Source organism: Sceloporus occidentalis, unplaced genomic scaffold, assembly GCF_023333645.1.
Source record: "Sceloporus occidentalis isolate IW3139 unplaced genomic scaffold, rSceOcc1.0.p SCAF_302, whole genome shotgun sequence".
In the NCBI taxonomy this organism is placed as follows: Eukaryota; Metazoa; Chordata; class Lepidosauria; order Squamata; family Phrynosomatidae; genus Sceloporus; species Sceloporus occidentalis.
Genome location: NW_028317282.1, coordinates 675,039 through 688,121, shown reverse-complemented (window position 1 = coordinate 688,121; position 13,083 = coordinate 675,039). Strand labels below are relative to the sequence as shown.

The 13,083-nt window shown below is 41.3% G+C and overlaps 1 protein-coding gene across 1 annotated transcript in view; it reads right to left on the bottom strand.

Moving 5' to 3' along the window:
• LOC149275031 (serine protease hepsin-like) overlaps window positions 1–10,840 on the bottom strand; it is a 36,972-nt gene extending 26,132 nt beyond the window's left edge. The window contains exons 1-3 of the mRNA XM_089504980.1: window positions 10,779–10,840; window positions 8,220–8,324; window positions 1,634–1,772 (exon numbers count right to left, since the gene is read on the bottom strand). Of these exons, the coding sequence (XP_089361106.1) occupies window positions 1,634–1,772; window positions 8,220–8,324; window positions 10,779–10,840 (306 nt within the window). The remainder of the gene's footprint in view (window positions 1–1,633; window positions 1,773–8,219; window positions 8,325–10,778) is intronic.
• Between the last annotated feature and the right edge of the window lie 2,243 nt (window positions 10,841–13,083).

Below are 13,083 nucleotides of genomic sequence, written 5' to 3'. Positions count from 1 at the left end.
AGTAGGTAGAAGAGAAAGTAGGTAGTAGGTAGAGACGTACCCTCCTTTTCTACCATGTCTGAGGATGGGACATGTAACATCACCGGACTATGAGTTTAGATCAGGCGTCTGTCGGATACTGCGAATCAAGCACACGGGTCAAACACACGGGACTCTGAACATGTTAATCACCTAAAGAACCTGGGGATATTCAGGTCATTCCAAATAAGAAATGTAGAAGAACTGGTGTGCTTTAGAGGGGCCGACCATGGCCATGGGGAACCTGTGAGTCACACCCTAAACACTGGTCTTCAAGAATCGCTTAAATAAGTTCTCTGTCTCAAAGCTCTTTCAGCGATGGAAACAGGGAGGGTGAGGCTCGACTTCCTTATCAAGTCAGACAAAGAGGTAAAAGCCCGAGCCACTAACTTCTAAGACGGGGATGGCCGACAAGAGGGGAGCCTCCAGCCCTTATACTTCAAAGAATTAAAATCTAGCAAGATTCAGAAGGTTAAAAATCTCTAAGAAATAAAAAAAAGCAATCAATAAAAATGTATAACATACATCCCCTTTCTGCCCACAAATACCTTGTGAAACCCAGAAGTCACCCTTATCTCAAACATTGTTTGATACATTGTCACAAATTATTTTTGTGTCTGTTGATGTTACCAAGTCTTCTTCTCAGCCGTACGGAGAGAGGTATCTAGAGACCTCTGAATCTTTGAACGACCGCCAATTAAGATTACATAATAATGTCTAGTTAGGAATATAATTGGGGGTCTCCATTACCCTTCTTTTTCTCATTGGTTGGTGCAGGTGGAGGTTACCCTGCACTGAAATGTGTTGGCACTTTACAGGTAAAGAAAAGAACAAAGTGTCTAAATGAGGTGTCTACGATGGGTAAGATGTTTCCTTACCTTGCAGGGTCAGTGCTGTGTACTTTAGGAGAGGGGGCAAAGCTCCCCTCGAAATCTCAGCCGAGGAGGCCAGGGGTCACGGGCAACCATTCCACTAAAGACAAGAACGACAAGCGGCGAGAGGAGGTTAACTGGTGACAAACTTGATAGGAAAGGTAAGACTGGTAATAACCAACAAAAGAACTTTGAAATTGACAGTCTGTTGAAGGGGCAGATTGCCCCAGGCGAGGGGTAGATTAGAGGAAGAAGACAAACATAGCTAAATTAGAAGAAAAGGAGATATAACAGAAACCCAAAGTAAAGGAGAGAAGAAGAGAAATGTCTGTGTCCAGGAGAGATCAGGGGAGGAAGGTATGCATGCCTTGGGGGGGGGCAGGTAAGGGGGGGAGTAGAGGGGCAGGACTGTCAGGGGAAAGGGAGGAGGAAATACATAGACCTGAAAACACCTGGCCCCATCCCCCGTACACACAGTGAAGTCTCAGACACCCTCTCTGATACATTATAGCAACTGAGAGGAGGTCACAAAGAGAATGGCTGATTCTGGATAATCTCTGTGAGTAGCATGTGGCTGCGCAGGCAGCAGGGAGCACACAGACAGGGGTTTCATTAAAAAAATAACAGGTATGTTTTGCATTCTTTCTGATGTATACAGACATTTACATTGTGCATAACATATCTCTAATTTAATAGACAGAGTGCCACCTTTACCCCAAACAGCTTGTCTGTTCCATCTTTACCTCAAACAGCATGCCTGTGCCATCTTTGTACCAAACAGCTGCCCTTGCCTTTTTGTCCTCAAACAGCTTGCTAGTGCCCCCAAACAGATTGTCTGTTTCATCTTTTGCCACCAAACAGGTTGAGAGTGCCCTGAACAGCCTGTTTGTGCCAAAAAAGATGAGTCAAATGAAACACCCTGGTGGTGTGTGGTCCAGACCTTTAGTTCTGTAAGGGGCCTCAAAATGTATGATGGTAGCCCTGGTCATTTGCCTATCCCATGCATGTTGAAACTCCTTTGCTCTACTTGCCTCTACCACTTCAGCTAGAAGGCTGTTCTATTTATCTACCTCTCTCTAAACGTTTGTCACTTAACACAGGAAAACGATTACTGGAAGAACTTGAGCTTATTATTATTCTACTGTTCGTTAAAACCAAACTAAATGGAGCAGAAACCAACCTCAGACCAAAACAACCACCTACTATGAAGTGGATAATTGATGCCTATTATCAGCATTAGAAGATCAGCATTGGAAGATCATCTAGTAGAACCAAAAAACATCTAATTTCTTCATCTTATTTCTATTCCTGCAGGTGTCAATTATTATTGACACCTGCAGGAATAGAAATAAGATGAAGAAATTAGACGTTTTTTGGTTCTACTATATGATCTTCCAAGGCTGATCTATAGTCTCCTTATCTTGGGTACCAGTCTCATCTTAGGTCCATCTTACTTAAGAGCAGATGGCTCCAAGAGCCTAGAGAATGTCTTCTCCCGACATTAATTAATACTGCCCTGGACCACCTAAGGATACCATTCATTATTACTCTAGAATATTAACCCCATGGTGTAATTGGGGCAACTAAGCCTTTGGCAGATTACTCAAACACCAAGCAACCCAATGTTACAGTGCGAGCTGTGGGTAATGATTAGCCTAGAACTAAATGTCTGTTTCTAAGAGGACTTTATCCTTTAATCTGCGGTCATGATGCCACCTGCGCACAGACACACACACACACACACACACTGCCAAAACACGACACACCACACGGGCCGTGGGACGTATTCCTCATACAGCCACCAAGACAGGTGGTGTGCTGAGAAGGAGACAGTAAGAAGCCAACCAGAGGTTATTGAAACATCTCAGAACGGGAGCAGAAAGTTAGTGAACTAATTATTCACCACCAAGGACCAGCTCAGGTCTCCTTAGGGGAGGAATTACAAGGAACCCTTTGTATCGTCAGATACCATCGAAGTGGCGCTCTATTAATGGCAATTTCCTTTTCTAACAGCACATCATAGAAACACGACCCGTCACCCCATTAATCAATTAAGTGGGTCATATCAAATCTTCAAAATACAATACAGAAACTTTTAAGAAGTATTTTCTTAAAAATCAACTTTTCAAATTTTGCTATATCACATGACAATTATATATTCCCTGACAATTTCTTTCCATTATTATATAATTATCACTGGGAATAGCATGAAGAACGGCGTTTCCAATGCTGCATTTAGTTAAAAAAGGGTTAACTATATTATTATTAATATTATATGATTTTATATATATATATATATAAACACTGAATTTAAAAAAATATTTACATATAAATGTATTAATTAGCCAAGCAGAATAAAAATGGAGAGAAAAAAAATACACACTAAAATGCAGGTTTTTACCCCTGATTTGTGCAATTGTATTGAAAAAGTTGCTTCATTGACTAATACGTTGCAAAAGAGCAAAAATAAAATATTGATGACTTTGCATTTCAAATAAATTTGCGGTTTGTTAAGTAAATGAACCTGTGATAAACCTCCCGTACCCGAAACAGATGCACAAGAAGTCCTAATAAAGACTAATAAGCAAACAGCGATGTTCCGTCTGCGGCAGATAACAGGAAAGATGACTGACGAGTGTCAAAAAAATTATACGACAAATAAAAAAATACGACGTCGACTTAACTTCATTAACTGCCAAATTATTCAATTTTTATTTTTTTAAATTAAGAATCCCCAGTGATTTTTTAAAATTAAACCCCCCCCAAATCAACTTTTTGGCCGGCTCAGTTCCTCAGTGATGTGTTTTAATGATGTCATGCCTCCAAGCCAAGCTCTGATACGGGGCAACACAGCCTTTAACCCTTTCTTTGCTTCTCGGGTTTGAAGTGGATTTAACTAAGCAGGTTGTACATATGGTCTGGATTTCCTATAGGGCAGAGCTGTCGTGTTCTAGATTTCTACTGGTGGATCCAGTAGAGCTCTAGAACGTATCTACCCAACTTAGTCATCTCTGACTACAATCCACACCTGCATATGGCACCGAGTTCCCATCTATGCTCCGGCCTACTCAAGAAAGGTCTTGGACTATCTGGTGGAGCTGGTAGGCTTTGTGCTAGAGGCACCAGGAACTTACCTCTATTCCATAAACACTGGGAAAAATTAATTTGATACCATTACAAGGGTTTGGTCCAAATACAATACGCTGATTTAAGATCTGTCTAACATCGAGAGTGTTTCAAGAAGTGTTTTCTAGAAAAAGGAACTTCTTTTCAAACAGTGTCATGGGGGAAGTAATTTATCGCGGCACTTAATACTTGAGTATGTTTTCAGGAAATTGGAAGAAACGTTAGGAAGTGGAGTGTGTACATAAAAAATTCTTCCCCCACCGGAAAGAAAAATGAAGTCACTTGTTTGCTGTGTAGATTCTCCATGTCCGTGGAACAGATATGGAGAAGATCGGACTCTAATGCATATTGTTCTTCGGCATTGAGTTTTAAGGACTAGTTGCCAGGGGTACTTGAACTTTCCAACTACCAACAATCTAATCAATCGATTTTTGTTTCCTTTTGTGCCGCAGAAGAACACTTTCCACTTTTTGTAGATGAAAGTGTTAACGGCTAGTCCAGAAACTCAAAGTCCATCTACAATCTGATGGCATTATTTTTTTAAGTTGGTTCTTATTTGGAATTTCTTCCTAACGGCGTTCAATAATGCGAATAAGGGTCACTTACCTTCTGAGCCTCCAGTCTTTATGTTCAGAAGGTGGGGGGGATTTCGGATTAAAAATGCGTATGTGCCTCCCGTTCCGTGTGGGAACTTGGTGGATATGATGGGCAGTCAGCAGTGACCCTTCAACTGGACTGTCGGTCACTGATTAACTCAACAGGCACGTGGCCAGAGATCCACATTCAGGGACAAACTGATCAGACGCTCATTGCTGTCGTCAGATAACGACCTGAAACCTTTAGTTGTGATATCATGCAGCTAATGATGGATAGGTGGAAGAGTTTAATTCTTTCTTTTATTTTAAATTTCTTGATCTCAATGGGGCTGGTTGTGGTCTGGTCCACATATGAGGAATGGGCACGAGATACAATGTAACAGCCATTTCAAGAATCAAGTTTGAGGTCTGGAGGAGCTTATATGATTCAACTATGACTCAACGTTGTTTCATCAAATGAATTTTACAGCCAAAAAAAGCCCAACAAAGCGGAAGATAATGTGTCATGACTGATAAGAGAACCGCAGTGGAGGTGAATGAGACTACCCACAGACCGCAGAGCAAGAACGTGAAAGATGAAGATAAATTAGAGGTCCTGGAAGAAATCTGTACTGGAGATATGCATACTGGAGCGAGGGCTGGAAGGGATATGATGATGATGACCTCATTTTATTGGCACAATGGACTGGTGCACGTCTTGTTTAAGGGAGTCTCCAGCCATCGCATGCACTTTAATGCAAATGTGAGCTGAGAGGGTCCTTTAAATGTTTGTCGTGTCCTCCTTGCAAATGAATGGATGGATTCCGTAGAAGCCCCCAAATGCTTTTGTCCCTTTCCCCACCCCCTATATATCAGCCGAAGACATCTTCTGGCACGTGGTGTATTTATGACAAGGTCATTTCCGCAGGTGAGAATACATGTTAATGTGCTGATAACAGGGCCGGCCCGACAATGGAGCCGAGTGGGGCAACTGCTCTGCGAGCCCTCTAGCTCGGTCTCGGTGCCGGCTTGTAATGCTGAGCGCCGGAAGATGGAGTAATTTCCGGCGCTCAGCATTACAAGCCGGCACCGAGACCGAGCAGGGAGACTCGCCGCAGGACGGCTGCATTTTGTCTTGGGCCGGCCCTGGCTGATAAAGTACTTTAACACATATTCTTCTTTTAAAACTGTCCCTTTAAGGAAGAAGCGGGAAGCAGTGATGAAATTGTAGCAAATGGCCACAATGTGTCACTATATTTGCACGAGAAAGGATCTGCCTCATAATCCTGCTGACTCTAGATGCCCCGGGGACATTATTAGTACCAAAGACAAGGCATGAGTCCAAAAATTTCAATCCGAGCAGACGAGAGGGGCACTTCAGCCCCCAGCCTCCATGTAAGTACCCAATTTACTTTGGGGTGGCCCAACCAGACTCGACCATCAGAGATCAAGACTAAACTCTGTTTGCTTACGGGTGGAAGTAATGAGATTAAAGAGAAGGATACGTTTATTTCATCGTTAATCCTGGATAAACCCTCGATCTTTCACACCATGGGGGGGGCCAATCAGCGGACCTTCATACACGCGCCAAGTTCTGAACACCTGGTTACATGGCCTCAGGCGTGATGGAACGCACCCTCGCCCAGCCCTGTTCGGCACGTGGCGTGATGTATCAACATTTCGGTGAAATACATTTATTTCGTCATTAATCCTGGATTAACCCTCGATCTTTCAGCACTGGGAATTCACACAATGCGGGGGGCAATTAGTGGTTCTCCACGCAATGCGGGGGGCAATTAGTGGTTCTTCACACAATGCGGGGGGCAATTAGTGGTTCTTCATACACTATACGATAATTGAAAACATTGTAGCCGTTTTATAAATCTTGTCAGTATTTTGAACACTAACCACAAGAAAGTGTTTATAGATTATATATCTTTGTCCCTCTGTATAGTTTATTATTATTATTATTATTATTATTGCTATTAGTAAACTAGGACAATGGAAGGTCCCTAAACCCATTGAAAACAATGCATTTTGAGCCTGTACATGTACAGGCTTTGTCATTAAGGGGTTAATTAAAGTTACAGCTTTAGATTTTCAAGTCCCAATCAGCATAAATGTTTTTTTGAGCTATGTATTAAAAACCGGCACTGAAAGAATGTCGTCATCCCAGAAGGGAGGAGGAAGGGGCTGTGCGCGAGCACGGGAAGGGCTGCCGTCGAGCGTCGAGCTCAGCGTCAACACAACGCATGTTGGTGCTGCAGACCTCGCTGATTATTGCTAAATATCACTCGCAGTTATCTACAAAGTATCTCTAAAGCAAGCTGTCCGACTCCGCTGTCAGGTGTGACCCCCACAACTAAAAACCCGGACGTAAAAGAGGTCGAGGTCTTCTGGGATCCAAGTTTACGGAACTGAAAAGTAAGTAAAAGTTGACTTAAGTGCATTTTTTTACTTAAGAATCAATGAAGGCGAATGACCCAAAATATTGGTTTGGAGGACGCAGCAACCCCAGAACTTTTTGAGCCTCTAAAAACAGCCGAGGGAGCAACTTGCTTCTCTCTCATGCACTCACAAGCTGATTCTCAGACGTGATGCAATGAGCCCAGAACATGTGATATATATGAACATGAGCATGAATGTGTAGTTGTGTGTGACATGCATGTGTAATTATGTGTTTGTGAACATGGATGTATGATTGTGTGTGTGACATGGATGTGTAATTATGTGTTTGTGAACATGGATGTATGATTGTGTGTGTGTGACATGGATGTGTAATTATGTGTTTGTGAGCATGAATGTGTATTTGTGTTTCTGAGCATGTATGTGTAAGTGGGGTGAGATGGAGTGTGTCTTAGAATGAATGTAAGTGTGTTTACATATGTGTACTAGCGTGCATTTTAAAAGGGGGTAAGCGGCAAAGAAGGCACAGACAAGGTGTTTGGGGTAATGATGGTAAAACAAGCTGTTTGGGGCAAAGATGGCACAGATAAGCTGTTTGGGGGCATTGATAAGATGGGGCAAAAATGACCCAAATAAGCTGTGTGGGAGGTTAGGATGGCACTGATAGGATGCTTGTCACTCACAAACTGTTTGGGGCAAAGGTGGCACTGTGGGTCATGTTGCTTGGTGAATCTTCTATCAATCTTTTAAAAAACACGTGATTACGGAGAAAGACAAAGAATCTCTAAAATGCCGTTTTTTGTAGACATGTTAATCTCATGTACATTGAGCAACACTACTCATGACATGAAGCTAGGTGTCTTTATTCTAAGCATGCTGAATAAAAACACACGGTAGGCAGAATTTATTGAGAGGGTGGTAGATTAGTGGAAACGCCTCCCAGCTGAAGTGGTAGAGGCTAATATGGTGAGGGTGCATGCCATCCAAAAAATCTCTCAAATAGAAACCTTCAGATAATAGTCAAGCAACTGAGCGGGATAAATAAGCGTCAAAACGAAATCACGGGAGAAACGGACATAGCGTAATACCGTAAAAAAAGTATAATTTATTGGCCCCCAATAGCAGAGTTAACTTGAAACGTTATTAAATAACACAGTAAATAAGTTAATAAAAGTCCGTATAGCAGTAAAGATCCGGATCCAAAACAGAACGCTCCAACTACGTTGTGGACAACGCGTTTCGCCTCTGCTTGGTAATCCAGCCTGTGGGCTCCTCGGCAGACATCAGACCGCAGAGCGCCCGGATCCTCCGCCGGCGACCCGGGAACCTGTCAAAATAAAAATGACCAATTGCAGTTTAAATGTCATTACATCAAAACAAAGCATAGTATCCCAAACTGAAATGAAAAGACGAGTCCCAAGGGCGTAATTATGTAACTGGAATATGTTACTCTACACTAGGGGGCGCTAAAAACCTGTAGACCCCCCTGAACCACTAATAATCCTAAAAATTATAATAAAAACAATAATAACAACAAAATCAATAATTATAATAGTAATCATAATGCTAAAAATAATAATACAATCAATAATAATAATGCTAAAAATAATAATACATTCTATACTACTAATACTACTTATAATGCTAAAAATTATAATAAAAACAATAATAGTAAAAATAAAATCAATAATTATAATAATAATAAGAGCATATAGATTAGGATTTAATGAAGACTTCCTCATTCTTCAACGTTTTGGGAAAACTTTCATCCTCTTCTCTTCGATTTTAAGGTCATTATTACTAGTAAGGTCAGGAAACAAACGTAATGTAAAAATGACCATGGTAACCAATGAGAATAGGTGTTATGGCCTGTGGTAACCCATCAGCAGATCTCCTGATATATCACACCACTGGAATTCCCCTTCTCTCCAGAGCCAATTAAAAAAAAAAAAAAAGGCAAGCTTTCTCCCCTCCCTCCTTCTGAACATACACAGAATAGGCATACCTTTTACTTTACTGAGAGGGTGGTAGATGAGTGGAACAGCCTCCCAGTAGAAGGGTTAGAGGGTAATACAGTGAGGGTATTAAACACGCATGGGACAGACATACGGCTCCTGAATCTAAGACGAGACCAACGACTGATTAAGGTTTGAGTCTTTACAGCAGGAGAAACGGGCAACTAGACGGGGGCCGTGTCAGAACGAGCCCCTGCCCAGCCCTGTTTTGGCACGCGGTGTCACATTTGATCGCTGGATAATGATACAAAAATAACAAAGTTACACAGATAACTTTTTTTTCATCCCTTACGGGGAAAAAAACACATCTCCTTCTGCAATGTCGGCCAACGGGACTGAAGATCTGACATAAAATTTAAATAAACAAGAAATAAAGGCCAGTTCTGCTTAGAGCGACACAAATTGACATATTACTGTCAAAAAAACCACTATGTGCTTTTACTGTGTCGTTCACACTTAATGCCAGCTCAAGTTACAGAAACAGAGACAGATCTGTACATGGCTGGGATCGGCTCCTCACCGAGAGGAGAACAATAATAAAAAAACAAGAGGCTCAGAGGGGGTTAATGAAGTTTTACTTTACTTTCATCCCTTAGGGAACAAAAAAAAACCACATTTCCTTTCTGCGCTCCCAATAAAGACGCTTTACGAGACATCTGATTAATACCTTGGTTTGTTTGTAAACGTTATAAATGAACTTACACTTGTAAATAGACGTTTAAAGAAGAATAAAAAAGATAAAAACAAATACAATGCGGAGCTTCCAGGTGGACAGAAAAGCCGCCTCTGCTGATAAAACCTTTTTTTTGTTTTTTTTTAGAGTTTAAACTCCTTTTTTTCTTTTACAATCTGTTTGTTTTGGAGATATCTGCCCTCCGAAGCTGATTGATGTAATGTAGACGTAATACGCGGAATATTACCCGTGTATTAAAAGTACATATGATATACGGGATGAATAGGAGGTAGAGGAATTGGAGCATCAACTCGAATTTCACTTCTGTGATGTCTTCGGGGTCGGACTGGGAGTAAAAAGTTCTCTCCCCCCCCCCGGATATTATAATGCAATATTCATGTTTGTGAGGTTCTAGACCTAAATTCTTTTATATTAAGCCCCGGATACTAACTATCCAACAATCATGCTCATACACCCTTATCGTAACCGTGAAAAGACTTCATACTGACTTAAGTCATTCATATACGCATCCTTCAGCGGCTCTTTTATTCCCTCCACCAGGGAGGCTTTGCCCTTCAGCACTGAAGAGGTTAAATAATGATTTACACAGATACACATGCTTAGGCTGTAGGGTTAAGGGGGTTAAGCAAACGTTTGGTGGAGTCTACGGTCTGTCATCAGCTCGGGTTCTGTACGGTGACCTGAAGGGGACATCCCAAGACATTTTGGACGCTGCTCGGCCTCCAGCTTTGTGAGGACAGTTTGGGCGCGTGGCTGCGCTCCAGCTCACAAAGCAAGGTCCGTAAAGGCATGGTTGGATGGGTTTGGGGTGGGAAGAACTTGACCGGCCAAGGAGCCCCGACCTCAGCCCCATCGAACCCCAACGGGATGAACCGGAACGGAGATTGCAAGCCAGGCAAGCCAGGCGTCTCGTCCAACATCAGCGCCTGACCTCACAGACGCTCTACTGGATGAACGGGCAAAAAGCCCACCGGAACTCCCCCAAAATCCGGTGGAAATCCTTCCCAGAAGAGCGGAAGCCGTTATATCTGCAAAGGGGGGGCCGACTTCATATTAATATCTATGTATTTACAATGTGATGTCATCAAAGTCAGTGTTGATGTTATAGTCAGGTACCCCAATACTGTTATCCATATAGTATAGACTTGCACATTAGCCCCCCCTCAATTTTTTTTTTACCGTTTCGTCCAAGAAACGAAAAACAAATGCACGCAATACAAAAATCTTTGTTCACCACCACGGCCGCCATTTTAGCTCCACTAAGAGGGGGCGAATCACGCCATTTTAATTCAACTTCTTCTACGCGTTTATATCTTGTTTCCACGGCAACCAGACGGACGAACAGGATTCCGGAAAACGAAAAATGTTGGCCGAATTTCAACGAACAGGAAGAGTCCCCCCCACCCCGAAAACTAATACAAACTTTCCGCCGACGCCCAAGTCTAATATATTTATTTATTTATATATTAATTTATTAAATAATGCATTATCTGAGGTTAGATAAATCATATTTTTTGTACAAACAGTCGTAAGGATCGTGCAAACACTTTGGGTGCAAAATCAATGTAATCGGAACAATTACGGCACTCGCTTGTGTGTTAAGCAAATAAACCTTATCAGGTCGGAGTTATGATTTCCCCGCAAAGAAGATCAAACAAACCTATTTTACAATTTATTTGACAACGGAGCCTCCTTCTCTGGAAAAATAAACAGTAATAATACGATTAAAGTAGGTTCATGTCATTCAACGCTAACCAAAAATGTTCCATTGGGCAGAGTAGGTGGAACGGCATCTTAAATAGGAATTTATTTGATATTCTGGGCAATGTAAATTATCAACAATATATAAAAAAAAAATGGTAAAAATGTATATTTATTTATTGTAATTTCTGTTTATCTGTAGGAATTTTTCCTGGTCCCCAACGCGACGATGGCGGCTTCCTGGCGAAACTTTAGAGTCGTAGAGTAAGTGACCATTTTTAAAACAATTTACATATTTTATTTTAATTTTAATATGTAATTTGATATATAATCTATATAAATATATATATATATATATATACCGTACATAGCTTTGTGACAATCCTTTACCTAAATCATATGAAAATGCTCCAATTTTAATCCCTGATTCCCACCCAAAATCAATTAATATTTTTGTGATTTTTTTTTTTTAAATATCATTATTTTTCGATAAAATCTTATATTAAACATGGTTTATATATATATATATATATATATATAACAGATTTTTATATATTTAAGGAATAATGCCCGGGAAGAATGTCCGAGATTCAGTATTCCTGATTAACTGCGGGAATGTTTATATAGCGCCAGCAGATACTGTAGCGCTTTTACAATCAGTGGTACAAACTGGTACAAAAGGAGAAGAGGGGCTCGGCTCCCAGGAGCTTACAATCTAGTCGGTGGTTGAGGGGGAAACAGTAGAAGAGAAGAGCTGAGATCCCAGATTATGAAACTGCATGTTTCCTGCCTGCATTATCAGAATGATTTATCGCCCCCCCCATCTGTCCACAAAACAATAATGTCTTTATTATATGTACCTGCTGCCAAATATCCCAATTATGAGCTGACTCAGAATAAAATTAGAAAATGCCAAAAAAAGCTTAGACCTAAATTATGAAAACGCAGACTAGATTTTCACAGGTATCACTAAACAGTCTACAACCGCCATTCATTCCATCCCATCCTCACCCTCACCCTCATCTAATTATGCTGCAAAGGAAGTGCCCTCTTATGAGATATTGCAAACAGCCTCCATATTATGTCATAATCCTAAAAACAACTTTTATTATGTAATTATATATTATCTCTTCTAATGCCCGTCTTTGTTAGTTATAGACATTTTAAACAGGGATTTTCTATGGTTACGGACGTGGCGACGATGGCAGCCCGGGAAAACCCTTTTAATGTGTAACTCGCAAAATGTAGAAATAAGGGGGGGGGACATTTTCAAGGGCCATGATTGTGAAGGTTTCCGTAGCACAAACAGGGGTGTCGTGGGACTCATCCAAGACCAAGGCTTTGTATCTAAACTATAGACCTCAGACACTTGTCATGTACGCTTTAAGCTCTCATAGTTCCGTCGTAAGCTTGATGGCCCTAGTTGTGGTGATCCAGGTAAAATAGTTTTAACTGAAATCAGATGTTCTGCACATTTTTTTTTCTTTCCTTGTTGTCTTTTGCAGGAATGTGCGACTCAGCGTTCAGGAGACAACGTCCGTCGCCGAGACGAGCCATCGTACCTCGGATGATGCGGAAAAAAAATGGCACAATGGACCGGATAAAAACTCCGGTTTGAAGGATGAAGAAGACCAGGATTCGTGGAATGAGGACCTAACTGAGAAAGTGGAGGAGCG